The sequence below is a fragment of the Solea solea genome, chromosome 14 (genome assembly GCF_958295425.1).
Source record: "Solea solea chromosome 14, fSolSol10.1, whole genome shotgun sequence".
NCBI classification, from domain to species: domain Eukaryota; kingdom Metazoa; phylum Chordata; class Actinopteri; order Pleuronectiformes; family Soleidae; genus Solea; species Solea solea.
Genome location: NC_081147.1, coordinates 21,330,004 through 21,349,449, shown reverse-complemented (window position 1 = coordinate 21,349,449; position 19,446 = coordinate 21,330,004). Strand labels below are relative to the sequence as shown.

The 19,446-nt window shown below is 40.7% G+C and overlaps 1 protein-coding gene across 4 annotated transcripts in view; it reads left to right on the top strand.

Moving 5' to 3' along the window:
• diaph2 (diaphanous-related formin 2) overlaps positions 1–19,446 on the top strand; it is a 338,483-nt gene that overhangs the window by 133,166 nt on the left and 185,871 nt on the right. For all 4 annotated transcript variants that reach the window (XM_058649427.1, XM_058649426.1, XM_058649428.1 and 1 more), the window contains 2 exons: positions 2,397–2,771; positions 5,895–6,009. In XM_058649427.1, the coding sequence (XP_058505410.1) occupies positions 2,397–2,771; positions 5,895–6,009 (490 nt within the window). The remainder of the gene's footprint in view (positions 1–2,396; positions 2,772–5,894; positions 6,010–19,446) is intronic.

Sequence of the window (19,446 nt, the reverse complement as noted above, 5' to 3'; positions counted from 1 at the left end):
CAGGTCTTATCTGCAGCAGCTGGAGGCAATTGTTGCTACAGAGGCATTTTGATCAGTTACTTGGTTCAAGGGCTTCACCCTCAGTGTGGACATAGTGTGTTTAATAGTGACAATAAATGTCACATTTATTTGTGTGTAGTTCAAGCAGACATCTGTGTTCAGTGTGTGCCAGTGTTTAAACAATTTTGAACACTTTCCTATGTAGGTGCATATTACTATCTTTGTAATACACTCTTAACCCTTTAACACTGCAATTTTGTGAAATATCCAACGATTTCTTAAAGCTGAGAAATTGCACATCAAGACCAACATGTGGTCATTAAGGTCATTTCACTCGTGCTGTTTCATATGTCTTATACTGTTTAAATTTCAAATTTAACACGTACACGTTTCACATACAACTACAGTGTTTTTTACTAAACAATTTAAAATTGTTAATACACTATTTTAACATGCAGTAAATTGTAAATAACTGCCAGAAAGAGGGGAGCTTTTCTGGCCCTTCTATGGTTAAAATCAGCATAAAATCCAGACGGACATTTTGAGGCTTAGATGTTAAAGGGTTAAATAGCAGCACCAGTTCTGCAGCATTGACACATTTCTGCTACCTCAAAATATCAATGTGCAATTTATACCAATATCATAAAATCCGTCTGAAATGACCCCACAACAATACAATTTCTAGGTATTTTTCTTTGGGTTTTTGTAGTTGGGTGTGGTGCAGAAGATACGAGTGCCAATATTATTTGGTCTCAAGGGTTCTATAGCCGTTGGACTTATTAGTGGGTAGATCTGAGTGAGGCACGGGAACTCGGAGGGCCACTCAATATAAACATTTGCGCTCTAATTTAGCAGCTAATTCGCTTCCATTCCCTTGTATTAATCTTAAAAGAGAGAATGGGCCTCGTGGGGCCTCGAGATTGACAGACATGTAATCACTGAATGTGGATTTTCATTGAAGGGCTCTGGGCAATTAGGGTAAGAAGCTCCTAGCAGAACACCTTTTTAATTTTGGCCCTAATAAACAATCCACCAATGCCATTGTGTAATGAAACACTACGTAATGTCTTTAAATATGAAGCCAATCACATTCTACACACACACAATCAAGTGATGAGGGAAATGAGCATAGTGGGAAATTGGTTTTGGAAATGAGATGTGCAAGTGGAAACGGTGAGAACAGGCACCTAATCAGCTCTGAAGATCAAGCCTTGTCTTAGCTTTGGGTGTCTGTAATTGTTGTATTTGCATAACTTTTTTGTGGAAAGCATTTTTCTTTTGGCATTATCACTGACTATCAAAGAGAACTGGTGTATGGGCGAGGTGTGATAGTGCAGACATGTCACAGGACTGAAAGACTTTGTCTTATCAGTCTCAGGTCTAATTACATCCCTGTCTACTGTTTAATAGCCTGCCATGGTGAGGACTTGTGACGAGGGCTTGATAGGAACGTTAACATTCTTATCTTTTAACACTAGCAAATTAAACAGTAGTTGTTCACGGGTTTTCCCTTTAAAGTTTTGCCAAGAATGAATTTGCACACTCATCAGTCGGAATTAATCAACACAGCAAAGTATTCTTTTCATTTTGTGCCTTCAGTGAGCAAGCATATACACAAACTGCAACATGTCTTTTTTGTAGCTAAAAAAAATCTGTATTCAGTTCAAAACACTTATTTTAAGGCTGTGTTATAGGTAATTTGCACATTTTGTGACACAACTGATATGAATTCCTTGTCATAAGATGCACAGATAATAAGTCTTATTTCTCTTTCTACACAATCAGTATGTCTTTTGATCACGATTTGACCTCCTCATCTTCGATTTGAGCTTGCAGGCTACATTCACACCGAGGCTCACACCTCGCTTTTGTCACGTAGCCCTGCCTCTCTGTTTCGCACGTTGACAGGAAGGTGTGGCGCATCCCGGTTCTTGCAGAGACAAAGGGGTAGAGAGAGGTGTAAGGGTGAAGTATCCCATCAGTGAGAGATTTTTTAAGGAGCACACGTTTTCTGAAGGTGTTTTCTGTCATGTCTCCGTTTAGATGCAGACAAGCGATTCAACAATGTTCAATCCCCGAAAAATATTCCACGTCCGTTTGCATGATAATGTTTCTATAGGGGAACTCATAGGGTTAAAAATCGGAAATGGGATTCGGCCAAAATCTTATAATCCTTGTTGTAAAACCCTGCAGTGAGCCAGTGGACTACTACTGACACACATAACCAATTCTCTGCCCACAGACAAAGCTCATAACAAGGTAAACATTGTCTTCCACGGCTTAAAAATGCCTCCTCCCTGGTACACAAGAATGTGACAGATACTATTATTGAGATTTGGATTAAACCATTCAGTCATGTGTGGGCCATCGTTACAATTTTCACCCTGTACTTGCAGATTGCAGCAGGTCCACCTGCGTCGGGAGCACCGAACGGGCCACCCCTGCCAGGAGGTTCAGCGGCTCCGCCTCCACCTCCGCCTCCTCCTCCCCCACCCCCACCCGGTGGTGGTCCTCCTCCACCTCCTCCCCCCCCTCCTCTCCCTGGCCATGCTTGCATTCCACCACCTCCACCGCCACCTCTTCCAGGCGGAGGACCGCCGCCTCCTCCACCACCGCCAGGTTGTGGGCCCCCACCTCCTCCTCCGTTCTTCGGGGGCCCAGGTGGGCCTCCGCCACCTCCAGCATTACCTGTTGTCAAGCTGCCTTATGGGCTGGAGCCCAAGAAGACCTATAAGCCCGACACTGTGATGAAGCGGGTCAACTGGTCCAAGGTATGGTAACCTGAGTTTTGATTCACTGATGCAAATAATCAAATGTTCCCTGGTCATAGAAGCGGTTACGAGCGATAATGGAAGTAACATTCAACATGTGCACAATCACTCAAGCGAACCGTTGGCTTTAAAGCGCCGGATTCGCAGCATTCTTGCAGTGACCTCACACAGTAGAAATGTACAAAGTTGAGGATCCAAACCAAAAGGAGCCTTTTTCCAAATGTGCTCTTACTGTAGTCAGATAGCCGTTCAGCCACAGGCCACACTATTCCACAATCAGCGTTTCACAGGATGTAAGACTAAACAATTTCCCACTGCTTAAATGTCCTTGGATTTGCACATTGACGGTTTAATTGAATGACGACTGGGTTGGGCATCATAGCATCGCATTCTCTTGTGTGTGTGTGTGTGTGGGCTGTCTTTTGCCACAGATAATTTATCCACAACCTCAGGAGTTCTTACCCTTAAATTTAATGGTTCTTTGCTGATTTTAAATGCTTGCGTGACCTTGCATTTAAGTCTTCAATTACTGACAGCAACCAAAACACCAGTCAAGTTATTTTGACAATGTGTTTGTCGTACAATTAGGTATTTAATGTTTGTTTGTGGAATCAAGCCATGGATTCATTTTTTTAGACACATACTAGACACTTTTAGACTGTTGCTTTACACGCACTGGGTTATTTTCACCTTAAGGGCTCCTTAAAATACCACATATGGAAATGCACAGTTCTGTGTGGAGCAGTAGGTGTAATTATTTATAGTGTCAGTAAAGCAGAAACACAACGCCAAATGGCGGCATTTTCCGTTGTTTTAGTGTCATGGTACCTGATGGGTTTGTGTGTGTTGTTTGTGCTTTGCTATTTTAAATATAATGTAAACATTACTCATTGTCGTGCATGCTGTCTGTGAAGCATTTGCATATGTGATTTGTGTGCACACTGTCTGGCGCAAATTCCCATTGTTTTTGGGAAATGTACAGACGCAAGTTGATGGGAGGGTGCATTAACCTTGTCTCCAAAGGAATTGTAGTTCGGTGATGCAAATGAAATTCATAACCACCTGAGGAAAAAACAATCTGTGTTTCTCTTCTGTCGATTAAGTGGGAGAAGAGTCGTCTGTCTTATCTACATGTACCAGAACGAAATGTGGGAACGCCACGAGCGATGGCAATTTGGTTGTGCAAAAATGAAGGGGGCGGGAAAAAGAAACTTTCTTTTTTTCTTCTTTTTTTCCCTTCAGCCACGACCCCGTAAATATTACACAAGAGAATGAATTACAGATTTGACAGTTCCAAATGATGTTGTTATAATCTTAAGTGTGCACTTTTATTAGACCCTAAGTTTTACTTTTGAGTAGGTGAGAAATGTCCGTGACTGATCATGTGTCACAGATACTTTTTGCTTCCGCCTACGCGTGATATTGGCGTTAATATTATAACACTTTCGGAGTCAGGATTAGTTGTATAAGGCGCTCACTTTGGACTAGACTAGCATTTTAAAAGGTTTCGAGTCATTGCTTTAACTCTGCAGTTTCAGTACATGCCATTTTGGCCAGCTAATATGTATGAAGCAATTTTTGACCAGTCAAAGCTGCTGTACACTACAATTCTACCATTCTACCAATATCAACTGTGATTTGTTCTGTGTCATTATCAGAACTCCCCATGGTTGTTTCAAGTTCCATTTTTGTTTTGTTTTTACTAGTAATATTTTTTTTAAATAACTACAATAAAATAAGTAGCAGCTCAATAGGCTTTTTAGATTGTTTGAGCATTTGAGTTTTGTAAGCTTGGGATTTTTTTGTTAATAGAAAAAAGACTCAAGTAACTCAATATTATTACTTTTACTTCTCAATTAAAAACAGTTAATTGAGCAGAAATCATTCAAAGTGAGTCCTTTTGCTGTTTGGATTTAGCACTGCTAGGCAGTTATTTTTTTTGTTGTTGAATTTTCTTTCTCATTTGATATTGCACATTCATCAGCTATTTTGTAACAGAGTATTATAAGCACTAATGTAAAAAAAAAAAAAAAAATTCTTGTTTTTATTATTATTATTATTATTATTATTATTATTATTATTATTGTTGTTGTTGTTGTTGATGTTGTTGCTTTCCAGAGGCACATTGTTATCAATACTCACTGCAAACACCAGCTCGTCTAGAAATATTCTTAAGTCTCCCTGTAAGGTCAATATGGCCTTGAGAATCATTTCCTATCATCACAAAGAAGTCATCGCTATTATCCTTCCACCTCTTTCTCTCTGTGAAGGACCTGCTCCACTGAAGAAGCCATTTTGACATGACAGGTCAACACAGGTGTCGAGGGTTCTTCTTTCTTGATACGCAGAGTCTAACTTGTGATTAGTAAACATGTTTACCCACTATTTCGTGTCAGAGTTGTTGCTGTAAAAAAGAAAAGAAAAAAAGTCTGTTACCGTGGTGTTGAGAAGGTTAATGACAACAGTGCTGGGGGCCAACTGCTCGCTTCTAGTAACCTCAGTAAAAAAAAAAAAAAAGCAACAGTGTCACACGGAGACCTTTCACCAGAGGACTTAACACAATGTTCGGCAGCCATATTGTGGTGTCACTCACGTAATTAGTCGGTAACAAGTGCAGCAAGCCCGATGCGTTTATTTATGTGTGAATCTCCCCCCGAGCACACCTACTCTCCCCCGTGTCTACTGAGGACTACAGAGGCGAATAAGCGAGTATAGGGATAGGCCTGCCGTCATCCCAGCATGTGTAGGTGCTTGACTGCTTCATAGAGGCATTCAGACAAATCCAGGTAGGAGGACTGTATAAACACCGCTGAAATGCATCGTTTCATTTCTTCCCCCGGAGAGGTCGACAACAACTTTGATGCGCCTGATATCCGCACATGATAGCGTGGCCGTATTCATGCAATATTCCGTCATGTGAAATAATGCATATAACCCTGAAAACTTTCTTTTTATTTTTTTTTTTTTGCCACACAGACGCTAAGGAGACAGTCACAAGGGCATGCGTGTGCCCACACACGAACCCCATTTCCAATGAGGAGAATTTTTTTTTTTTTTGAGTGGCAGGTTGGTGGAATGGCACTCTCTGATTGTAGTGATAATGGAATCCTTGTGTCATTGCAGATAGTGCCTCAGGAAATGTCAGAGAATTGCTTCTGGATCAAAGTCAAAGAAGAGAAGTTTGAGAATCCTGACCTATTTGCTGAGCTCTCCGTCTGCTTCTCCTCGCAGAGCAAAGGTAAGAAGGCCTCGTCTCCCATTCGCCCCTGCCGTAATTAATCTGCACACGTGTACCTCGTTTAGCCTCTCTGGCAATGGGGGCCACGCAACTTACGTCTCGTGACATATGATGAGGCGTTTTTTTTTCCTTGTGAAATGTTAATTATCCTAAAATCAAGCACTTTTCCCCTGGCATTCAAACGCACTCTGTTTATGCTCTCATTTCAAGTCACTGTGCCAATTAGGGATGCCAGTGCTCTGGTTGTGTCTGAACCAGAGAGAAAGCTGGGAATATAATGTGGCCACAGTACATTTTATTTATTTTTTTATTTTTTTATTTTTTTTGCACTGACTGAGCAGTTTCAAATGAGTAATTGTGTGTACATGTACACACGGATGTGCACATAATAAGTGTCAACTGAGAGCAGCTATGCTTGTTTTTATGTCTTGCCTTTTCCAGTCCATTAGACCAATCCTCCATCAGGGAACCCAAGTAGGCTTTAGTGAAGGAGGTTCTGGGAGTTTTCATGTTCTGGCCGGTTTGTTTCTCAGATACAAAACCAGGCTACTTGCTGATGGATGATACGAGTGGTACAGAGAAAGTTTTATTTTTTATTTTTGGGGGGGTTGTGAAGGCACTTGATGTACTTTTCCTATGACAATTTGAGTGTTTTCCCCTACTTTGACAGTGTGTGTGTCCGTATAGTACACCCCTCTAAATCTAGCAGCAGTGGGAGGGGAGAAGTCAGAGCTCTGTCAAATGCTGAGCAGTCAAATCGGATCTCTGTCAGGGTGTGTGGACATAACTATACAGAATCTTCCAACTTTTTTTTCCCACATACCCACCGTTTGTTTGGACACCACTCAGCCCGCCAGCAGCTTCTTGCTCCACTGTTCTCAAAAGCCTCCAGCTCTACAAACTACGCCCGTTTCTTATTTGTTCAGTGAAATAAATAGCTTTTTTTTTTTTGTCTATTCTTAGCTGCTGTAAGGTGATTTGCCGGCATAATTGAGATGGGAGGGAAGTTGTGTGTTGGAAACAGTTGTTGCAAGGCTTAATGAAGTGACAGGGAGAGGCCTTACAGTCATGCCGGTCTCCTGATCGTTCTCTTCCACATTTCTACAGTATATATATTATTTTTGAACAGGCTCTGAGATGTCTCTGAAGTAACTGACAGGCAGTCCTTTTTAGGCCCCTTTGCAAATTATACATTTAGCATTTTAACAATGTATTTGATTCATGTTATTAACCACGATGAATGAACATTAAATCTTAGTGAATCAGAAATATGCCTGCTATAAAAAAAAGAACCGTGCAGAACAATTCTATTCTTGATATGAAATACAAATGAACATTTTGAGTTACGCACAGTTTTAATTCAGATTTAAAGGTCCTTTAAAATTCTTTATTGAATTCATTTTCTCACCCACCGGGGTTACATCTATAGATAGTTCATTTTTCCCGCTGGCCGGGTAGGAATTCATGATCCAGCGTTTCCCCTGAGAGTTTCCTTTGCTGGATCCCTATCAATTACCCCTGCAGCGACTTCACTGAATCAGCTCTTTTCCCGCCATTGTTGAAACAGAACATGATTTTCCTCATGAATGAAAAAAAAATGCTGTTTAATGTTTGATATGTAAACCTCCCCAACCCTCATGAGGAGGGTTTTGATGTAGCTGGTGCTGGATAAGAACTCTATGAAATGAAATAGTACTTCATTTCTTTTCCCTTTCTTTATGTAAACGTGTGCTTCGACGTTATTTTTGTCCGGAGAAATCACACTTTATTTCCACTTAGAGTTGCACGTGTTTGTATAGAGAGATTGCCTTCTTCTCCAATCATGTTGTTGAGCTGGTATTTTTATTCAGGTGCAAACGCCGTGGCTTTGTCATTGTAACTACAGACCATAAATCCTTTCTGGATAAAATATGCACAAAATACACATGCACACCCTAAAAACACAGTTAACTGTATATATATATATATATATATATATATATATATATATATTATTTCTTTTTGAGATAACTCCATGTTTGCCTCATCTTAGACAAAAATATTTTTAAGAGAAGCACACTTTGAGGGACATGTACTTTGTGAAGGATGAGGCAAGCAGGTGCAAATGCCTTCCCCGCAGAGCTGCCCTCAGAAAATTGTGCAAAAAAAAAAGGCTTCTGTTAACTTCACTTTTTTTTATGCTTGCTTGTTACTTGTATTGTTGAAGAACAACACTTTGGCAGTAAAAAAAAATAGAAAAGAAGAAAAAAAAAAGAATCAGTAACAGCCCCCAATTTTCACATGCTTATTGTGCTCAGAGGCCTCTAAAGCAACTGAGAACGCAAGACTGTCATCTCCCCTGCTGCTTTTATGAGTCTCACTGTTTAATGAGTTTTACCAAGAAAAGGAAATGATAATCAAGAGGGATTTCAAGCTTGGCTTCTGTCTTCTAAATGTGCCATTTATTATGAGATAGTTCTTCGGGTTGATTGAAAACTTAACACATACACTATGTCAGTTGTGAGGTGCTGAGGCTGCAGACGGATTAAGACGCTGCCATTAACGTTTCATGCTTTCACACTAAAATGAAATGGCTTTCTCTCTTAACCACATATTTTATACAGAGAGCCAAATAAAGCTGCTGTCTGTCAATAACATATTATATATCCCTCACACTAATGTTCCTCTACTGATTTTGGACCTTTAACAAGTCAACTCTGACCCTCAAAGTCACAAATTTAGAATAAAACGCGACATCTTTAAGGGTCTATTGTTTTAAAACTAGTGACATCTAGTGGTGAGACTGCAAACGGAAGACTCGTCCCTCCCAGTCCATTTGGACTTCAAGAGAAACATGGTAGCACAAGACGGTGGCCTCTGTAAAGAAAGGCCAATACGGTTCTATGGCTGCCAAAAACAAATTATTTTTTTTATTTTCAGATAATTGTACATTTAGCCAGACATACAGTACATATAGATAGTGTATTTAATTTCTGCCAATGAATCATACTAAACGTTACACACTAAACCTTGTACTACATTCAGTATTTAAAGATCCATCAGTATGCAAATGTACCGTGTCTTTGTACTCACCAATGCTCCAATCCAGCTAATCAAACTACATATTTTCTGTTTTGGTATCTGCTGTAAACCACACATTGGTAACTCACAGGGGCTCAGGAAGCGCTTTTTTTGTCTTAATCCTTACTTTTATCCCAGTGCTGGGGAAAATGCAATACATTCTGCTGCGACTTTAAAATGTGTTATTCTTGAATTTACCCCCCAGTTGCTGTAATTTACCTCAGGAATAATCTGTAGTGCTCTGCGTTGTGGATATTGTTACTACGCTCATACTTAGCTTAGCAGTGTGTTATCACACGTCTCCGCTTTGCTCTCGCTCACCTCCCCAGATTTTCATATCTTGCAAACTTGCTTTGCGAGACTTTAAATTGGCGCCGGTCGTGCCAAAACATCATGTTATGCCCCACAGAAATGGTTGTTTTCTCTCTCCTGTCTTTGCTAACTGCATGGCTTATCCCGCTTTCTTCACCCTTCCCTCCATTGACTTCATTGCACCACCCCTCCCTCTCTCCCTATCTCTGTCTTTTTTCCCTTTTACCCTCATCTCCCCTCAGTTCACTATATCAATCTGTGGGTTGTGCCTTTGTATGGCTCTTGGGATCAAATCAGATTCACTTCGGGATTGAATGTGTGTAGCCATGGCCTGCTGCATTTGAAAGGCAATTCATTCAGCTGGAACTTTGCAGTTCAATTTGAAACAAGATTGATGTTGGCAAACTTCACACCCCTTTTCTCCTAAAATGTTTCCTCCATTGGCCACATCAATTGCTGATGGACAAAGGGCATATGCCACTTTGTAATGGGGTGTCTGCGCTTCTCAGGAGAAACAACACCAAGAAACGAGGCTGCTTGACAACAAAGTAAAACCTTGGATATTTTTTTTTTTGTTTAAAAATAATACCCTTACAGTTTCTGTAAGGGTATTATTGGTTTTCTGCTGCACTGCAATTAAATAAGTCAGAGAGAGAGCTAATGGAAATGTATGTTCATCTTGAAGTGGGAATCAAAGCCTGAAGTCCACCTCTCTAAGCAGGGTCACTGAAACGTTCTTTTCCCAGCATGCCTCATGTGTTAATGATGCCTGGGGTTACAATGATTGGGCCAAGATAAGAACAGGTATTACCAATCTATAAAGCACCTTTGGAAATAAATCAAAAAGTTAGTTGTAGAGAGCAGAAGTAGAGAGTCATCAGTTGAGGCAACAGTCATGCAAAAAAAGTTCTTAGCCTGAATAATTTTCCACATCGTGAGTCGTATCTCAAGTTCCTTTGATGTGTAATTCCAGTATTGTTTTTTTTTTTTTCATAAAAGAGATTACTCTTGTGTGTATACACATACAGTGTGTGTGCCTTTTGTAAATGGGGGGAGAAAACTTGCGCCTGTGAAGGTCATCTTTGGAACGGTAACTTGGTTAAATCCTTCCACTGATGGCAGCAGTCATCCTCCTTCTCATCACACGCGATTTGATGAAATCCCTCAGGACTTTCCTCACTCTGATGTTTTCCGTTTCTCTTCCTTTTCCTACACACACACACACACACATACATACATGTGTACAGCATTTGGAGTGAGGACCCTCGTAGACATATTGCATTCCCTAGCCCTTTACCCCGACCTTAACCATCACAACTAAATGCCTAACCCTTACCCTAACCTTAATCTAAACCCAATTCTAACCCTAAAACAACGTCTTAACCTTCAAAAAGCCCTTTAAAGATGTGAGGAACAGACAAAATGTCCTCACTCCCTATGGTTTATATGTTTTTCGGTCCTCACAAAGCCACACATACGAGCACACACACGCAAACACACTCTTCCCACTGAGCCAATGTGGTGAGCACCCCAGCAGATTCCCAATCCCTGCTACAAAGCCTCAGCAGCAGGGCAGTAATGACCCTACCACAACAGCAGTAATGATGGAATCAGTGGGGGGTTTAGCTGGCTCTCTGACTCTCCCTAATAAGTCCCCTAATAACACTGTTAATATCAGGGCTGACCCTGGCCACCAGATCAAACACACTCACACATGGTCAGCCCCCTCACATTACACTCCGCAACATCTCAGCGAGACAAGAACACTGTGCAGTGGTGGCGCTTTAGTGCGAGTCCACACACATAAGTTTTGTCTCCGAACACTGCAACAACCATAAGTGCCACTCAGAATATTTTAATCCTCTTAAGCTGTGTTCATTCACCAACAATATGTCTTGTTGATTGAAACCTTTTAAAAGCTTGTTGCTCTCGGAAAACAGATATCCCCAGACTACCGGAGCTGTGCGTCCTCAGATACTCACAATGTAATAAAGGCTTTTGTCTAATGAGTTTAAGCTCAATTCAGAACACTTAAGCTCACTGTGGAATAGTTCGCCTTGTTATAATAGCATGTGTGCAACGATAAGCTTTTGATATGTTCTATGTTATATTGTTGCGGGGTAAGGCTTAATGGTCGACGCGGCTCCCTGGAGAACATGGCTGTTAAGTACTGATGCTGTTAATTGAGGGGAGGGAGCTTATTCTGGGGAAACTTTCTTAGCACCTTTATTCTGAGTCCTCTCCTGATACCGCTTCCCCATCTTTTTCCTGTTTTTTTAGGCTACATCCATACTACACACGTTTTCATTTAAAAATGCAAAGATTCTGCTCTGGATACGCCAGGCGTCCACATTACCCGTGTGTTTGAGAGCTCTGTAATTGAAGACGGGGGGAAATGCCGCCGGCTCTGTTTTTGTCTGAAAACCCGGGGCTGTGTTTGAGTATAGATCGTCAGAAACCGAGACGCAGTTACCCTCATTCACTTCATGATTGGTTATCAGCCACAGCTCATCTTATCAGCTGTGAATGGAAAGTGCTGTTAAAATGCTCACAATATCTTCAATTTCAGTACCACTGCCTGGTCGGCCTAGTAAAACAAATCCTTGTTCTACTTTTCACTGTTATTGTTTTTCATGAGTAAGAATATCTGAAACCAAGCAAAGATAATCAACTTCCTGCTTGCACCAGAATACACATGCCACCTGTACATAATTGGTCATGCTTTGCATGTTTGAGCCGCGGTGGGAAGCAGTGAATTTCATTTACTCACGTTACTGTAATTGAGTAGGTTTTTGTGTACATGTACTTTTAAGTTATAAGTCATTTTTATTTGTAATGTTACTTTTACTTAGTTATGTTTTTTTTGGAAGTACAGCACCTCGGTACATTTTAAATCACATCCGTTACTCATGTAAATGTTGGCCTGAATTTAAAAAAATTAAATAAAATATAATAAATTCACGTACCGAAAACTTTCGCAGGGAATTATGAGGACAGGAGCACAGTGAGGACAGGTGAACGATGAGGACAGGTTAATGAAGAGGACAGGTAAATGATCAGAAGAGGTGAACGATGAGAAGAGGTGGATGATGAGGACAGGTGAACAATGACAGTTGAACAATGAGGACAGGTGAATGGTAAAGACAGGTGAATGATAGGACAGTTGAACGGTGAGGACAGGTGAATGGTGAGGACAGGAGAACAATGAGGACAGGCGAACGATGAGGACAGGCAAATGATGAGGACAGGTGAACAATGACAGTTGAATGATGAGGACAGGTGAATGATGAGGATGGGTGCATTTGTGTTAATTAAGGTCCCTGAGTGAGTGACATGTGTGACCTTTGACCCATTTTGACTGCTACATTATGTTTACATATTCTTTTTTGAATGTCAACCTTGTTTAAAAAAGTAACAAAGTAACTTTTACTCAAACTTTTACTTCAACTTGAGTACATTTTTAGACCAGCACTTGTACTTAAGTAAAATGTTATCAAAATAGTGGTACTTTTACTTATGCTATTTTTAACAAAAACATAATAGTATGGATGCTTCTGCAGCTACCCATTTGAACATATATCCATATGTAAGTGTAGAGGTGCTTCAACATTTCTGAATTGTTACAATGACCTAAGACACTTTCCCCCCCCTTATCCCCAGTTAATTGTATATTCTAGACTCACATATTCATTAGTACTAAGAGCAAAACAAAGAGGATGCAATCACATTTTGGGAAAAAAAAAAGAGCTGTTGTGTTCCCCCCCCCCCCCCCTCCTCATATGGAAGTCATTAATTGCTAGCACAGGCAGGAGACATTTGTCTCAATAAAACACAACACACCCCAATGTTCATTTCTGTGGATATCTCAGGGTCAGCCCTTTTCCTCGCTCGTCCCTGCATGTTTGTAATATATCTCATATGGATGGAAATTAGGCCCTTAAATATTAATGACAAGTAATTGGTTTATTGTTGGAGACTATATTATGTGTGTGTGTGTGTGTGCATCTGTGTCTTCGAGAGCGAAGGGGAGCGGGTGAGCGAGCGAGTGTGAGAGAGAGAGAGAGAGAGAGAGAGAGTAAGATTTCCTCTTATTCCGTCTTCATATTGCCTCGCTGTGATGTCCCACTGATTTTAATCTTCTCTTCTCAGATGAGAGCCATTCCAGCTATCACAGTGCACTTTAACTTTAGCCCTCTGAATATTAGCTTTCTTTGATACCTGCCGCTTACAGCCTCTCAACTCTACACCCTGCTAACTTTTATGCGCCTTCAGGTAATGTTCATCCAAATCTCTCTCTTCAAAAATAAATATCCCCTGTGCGCCTAAATATTTTTATTTCTTTTCCTCCTTGCTTACTTCCTCAGACAATATCAGATAACACATATCCGGGATGTGAATTGTTGTGTTATCTTCTTGATCTATTTTTTTATACTGGCCTCATATTTTCCTCTCTGTGTTTTTTGTTTTGTTTTATTTTTTTAACTTAAACAGCATATTTAAGTAATCACATTAATTTCACCTCTTTTTTTTTTAGCTACTGCTGCACAGATGTTTCTCAAAACAACATTTACTTTCGTCAAGGTGTGCTCACATGAATGACACTAATAAGGCTGGAAGAATCACGTTAAAGTCTGTGACGTGACTTTACTCAAACAAGAGAATTTCTTCTCGAGTTGAAGTCATGGCCACACAAATTCCCCCCTCACCATTACATTAATATGACATTTACTAATGTGGTTGTTTGTCATAATAACAAGCGATCCCATTGTTATTCTAAAGTAAGTCTAGTGTCCAGGAAACATAATCTAAGTCTCTGTGTACGTTTTGTAAATGTGTATCTGCTCGAAGGCTTTGCACGTGTCACCCAATATATCCAGTGTCTGCCTGCCTGCCTGCCTAATTGAGTGATAGCATGCTTATTAACATTTTCCTTTAGAAAAGGGACAATGTCAGCACTGTCACTGGAGCTTTTCACATTGAAAAAGCCCCGATGGAGCTTCATTAACTCGCCCTGCAATCCCAAATGGCAGAATATGGAATGCATATCTAATCCAGCTCAGACGTATGAGTACAGACCGGGGAGAGGTTTATATAGAATGCTTGATATGTGATGTTCACTGTGCGCTCTGTGGATATACGGCTGGATTAGCTTCTTTCTTGAGTCACGCTTGGGAGGAGTTAGAAAAGGTTTGGAGAACTTTTGTGAGCAGTTTTGCTTCCATTAGTTTTCAGCCCATCTCAAAAAGCAGCTAAGTGGAAAAATGGTGAATATGTATAAGTTTCTTAACGATTGGTACGTGTCTTTAGGATTCCTGGAAGTTTGACACATTTCTTACACTGGCAGCCGTGATACAGATCTCCTGAGAGTGCTTCATTGACACACATGATTCTATTAGCAACTTACACAGCTGTATTTCCACCCCTTTTACCAGGTATTAATTTCAGGGGCTGATAGCTTTTGTTGTACTTAGACAAAGGGTTTTTGTTTTTTTTCTGATAGGTCTGTAGACACCGTTTGTCTTAAAAGCTGTTGCGACTCAACCACCCGCTGTATTTCATAATGTTCCCCCAAATGAGATCGAACACAAAACTCCGTCGACCACGCACTTAACAGAATTCATCAGTTGTAATTGCAAATGTTTTTTTTTGTTTTTTTTTGTACTAGTATGTCACTTTTCTTCGAGTTACCTAACTCTTATCTTTCCAAAGAGGACTTTGCTCCGTGTAGCCTCCTGATTTCCATACAGATCTAAAAAAGGTGCACACAAGCTTGGTTTCTCCTCGGGCTAACACAAAAACACAGTGCCTGGCAGTGCACAGTAGCCCGCTGAGTTTGTTACATGACATTACGTTTAATTTGTCTTTGAGGCTCTTTGGTGGAATTGGTTTGTGACTGCAAGTGGGTCAGGGGGTGACACTCCCACAGCCAATCTGGCTGGAAAGACGCTGAGAGGAGACAGTGGAACACTGGGGGGAACAGAACAACGGTGATGTCACATGCAGGATGGGTAAACAATCAGAGGCCTGCGTGTTCAAGATGGTGCCTCCTTGAATATAAACAATCATGACTGCTCACGCCACAGCAAGGTAAATTACTGCACAGACAGAAAAGGTTTATTTGAGGGATTGGGAGAGAAAGGCAGACAGAACTGTCTGATTACAGATTGTGAGCCACAGTCAGAGAAATGAACGCATAAAAACAAAAGATTTAAAAAAGGGGTCACAACTGAGGGAAATAGTTAAAGATGAGACAACTTGCATTTAAAATGTGTAGATTTTACCGTCAAACGCATCAAGTGCAACTGTTAGTAAAGGTCTTCCAATGTTTGCATAATATGTCGACAGTAGAATATTAATACCTGTTACTGAAATGCTAATAGGAGATAGTGACTAATAGGCTCCTGTCTGAGACATCTCTTTTTATTAATATGTGGATTTTTCTTTTTTTTTTTTTTTAAACAGCAGTAAAGGCAGTTAACAGATGGTGGGAACCGCTGTGGATGAGTATGATAGTACTCAATAACGGATAATGATTTTTAATTAGGGGAAAAACAAAGTGCCGTGCTTGTACACACGGCGGAGATACTACAAGGAACAAATGACACAGTCCAAGGCCGTTAAAAATATATATTACTGAATAAAGAAATGTCACATCTGAATAAACTCTATGACAGGCAAAAAAAAAGAGCTGTAAGCACCACTGCTTCATTGCAGGCACATTAACAGTCCTTTCCTGTGTTCTTAGATTCAGGTCAGTGAAGTTACCCTTTGCTTTTTAACTTTTTTTTTTATTTCTTTTTTCCATTACCCCATTAAATTTGATTCTTCGTCGTCTTTCTCTCCCAGTCATCCATCTTGAACTTTGAAAAGTTACTCTTATATTATTTTTCTCAGTCTTATTGCCTCTGTATCTCCATCGTGCACAAATCTATCTTTATTTAATCATCAGTACAAACATTGACATTTTTTATGTTTTCCATGTCAGTATCGGTTTTGAATGTGCTCCGTTTTTTTTTTAACGTCTAAGAAATAAGCGTTCTCTTTGTGTTTGGACCCTTTGTGTTTTGTCTCCCTAAGCGAAGAGGGGTGGCAAAAAATAACTTCTGATGATACGTCTTCCCCTCCTAACATGTGTGGCTATTTTTGAACAGCTTCATTTTATTTTCCATATAGGATATTATGCCCTCTTACCCTGTCTTTTTGAAAATCCCTCTGAAGCATATAAACGGCGAGGTGATCGTTGGAAAATTGTCGAGTATCTGAAAACAAAGCAGATCGGTGAATTTCACCGCAGAGACTGGCCTCACGCTCCCATCTCTCTGTGTTGTGATCCGAGCTTTCGGCACACATGGACATGTTCATCAATTAGCTGTAAAACATTTAGTCTTCCTCGTGTAAATTAAGTGAAATGGCTCCCACTCTGATCCGACATTATTGCTACGATCCCCCCGAATGCGTGCTAATTTTGTACGCTTTTTTCCACACTGGCATCGTACGGAGCACAACGACACCAGGCGGTCCTGCAAAACTGTCTATCTGCTGTCCATTAAAGGCTATTTGCTTATGTAACACATACATGTTGTAAGCAAGTCATAACATTCTCATTGTTGCATTCAAGTACATAATGCATCATATTTTGACGTAGTTGTGCAGCCCTTTATATCACCTGCAGATGAGGCGTGCAAGCTCCTGTAGCATTTATTATGAATACATATGGTTAATTGTTGTCTAAATATAATTTAGAGGAGAACATATACAAAGTACAGTAACCAGCAGGTGCTTTTTTTTAGATGAATCACAAATAATCTTTGATGCATTATCATTTTCTCTAAATTGCTTGTGCAGGTTATTTCTTCTTTTTTTTTGTTCTTGCCTTCTGATGGTGTTTTATTAAACACGCAGTGTACTGCCTGAAACACCATGGAAACATTCTAAAGCTTTGATATGATTAATGTGGGGGAATAATGAACAAGTCTGCGGTAAGTGTGAGCCATTATTTCATTGTTGTTCTTTGGCTTGTTGTTTGCCTTTGGCAGAATCTTTGTATAAACAGACTGAGAGAGGGTGCCTGGGCCCAATGTGAAGCCACACTTAGACCCTGCCATGTTAAGCTTTAGGTCTTTTAGTGTTGTTGCACTGTTATTGCACTTTTTCCTCCACCCACACAAGACAGGGTCATGGGGATTTCAAATTTGCTTTTTTGAATCCAGCTGAAACGTTGCACGGAATCAAGCACATTTACCTCAAACATGGCCTTAGGTTACATTAAAACGGGCTGTAGGCAGTCAGACCACTGAACAGTGTATTCCAGCAGGTGTTTTGTTATCTGCACATTCTGTCCAGACATTTGACCCTAATTGCTCATCTCCAAAAAAGGGTTGGCTGATGTCAATCCACGCTTAAATGTCTCACTGCAGGAAACGTCGTGGTTCAGCTGTGGTTGGAGACTGTTACACAGGGGAGCTCGTGGTTTTAAAGAATAAACAGATTACTCTGACTGTGCAGAATTGCTTCAAGGTGTTTCTGCTCTCCTGACCTTTCTTTTCACCTCAGCCACTCTACTCCAATCCATATCTGGCCGAGGTAAAGCAGCTTATTAACCTTTTTAAGGCCACAGGCGTCCCCCGGAATGGAAAGACACCGCAGACGTACAGTGTAAGATGCTGATATGCCTTGATTTTAATTTTAATCACATTAAGGAGTGGATATTTTATGTGTGGTGTGGATGTCAGGAACACATTCCACCTTTCATTGAAGTTCAGCTGTGCTGAAATAGAGCTGGACAATAAGCAATGGAAGTGTTTCTTAGTATTTCTCCTTCATGTTTTCTTTCTGTATCTGCACTTCTATTACATTGCCGGTACTTTTACCAACCACTTTACAGGCATTTAAAAAAACACAAAAACAACTTTATTTCAATACGCATTGTTGTACATTGTGTTGCGTATAAGCAAAACCTGACTACGCAGTTCTACATGAATTGTATTTGGAGGTAAACCCCTTCTCTCACCGGTTATCTGTGCCATTACGAACTTTCCTCCAATAAAGCGCTATTAATCCTTTACAAAGCTGCTATGACTGTATCTATAATTGACCAGCTATAATTGGTTGTGTGAAACCACCCACTGGGATGCAACTGAAGGTCCTGCCGTGAGGTAAAAGCTAGCGGAAGACAGGTGCATTAGGGTCACCCTGTAGCCCATTATTCTGCACCTGACATTGGTGGTGCGCCTACCAGCAGTGTGCCTTCAGAGAAATAAGGGAGAAACCCCACAATATTCTGCTTCAATTCTCCCCAGGGCAATCTGAAATGAGGGGAAACAAATATTTGCTATAAGACATAAGTACTGATAATTGGCAGAAGAAAACCAGGGGAAATACTCGAGGGTTAATCAGTTGTCTGTCACGCTTTTATTTAGCCTAAGTGTGGACTGTGCCAATAAGTGTTGAGCTAGTTGTATAGTGGATGAGTAAGCGGGGCACGTCTACCACACGGGCCCATGGATTCCTCTCGCATACAAGGCTTGGTGTGTTCATTAAAGGTGTGTGAGGCAGTCTGACCTCAGGGACGTCTCGTATGACACCACACTTTGTAAATGCTTCGTTAGCTTTGCGTCGCCAATACTGTACTGCCTCACTTAATCTACGGCATCAAGGCTCCCTACCTAAGTTGTGTACATAGTGTGTTTGTGTTGTTTTCTGTGTGTTGGTGCGTGCACATGTTTGTATGTGTGTTAATGAAGGCTCCTGGTGGTGTGTAATTAACACAACAGCAAATGTCCCCAAAGGGTAAGATTAACGTTGAACACATTAGACACAATGGAGCCCGGGAGGGACTTTTTTTGGTTGGCAATTAAATGTGTTTTGTGTGTGTGTGTGTGTGCGTGCGCGTGTGTGTGTCTGTGTCTGTGTAAGTCAGACCATAACTCATGTTGGCATAACTGTATTGCTGCCACTTCTGTCTCTTAGACACAAACACATAGTCACACAAAGCCAGCAATCCCTCTGGATTTGTGGGCTCCTCACATGCAGACTGGCAGGATTCTGTCTGCCTTTCTTTTTTTT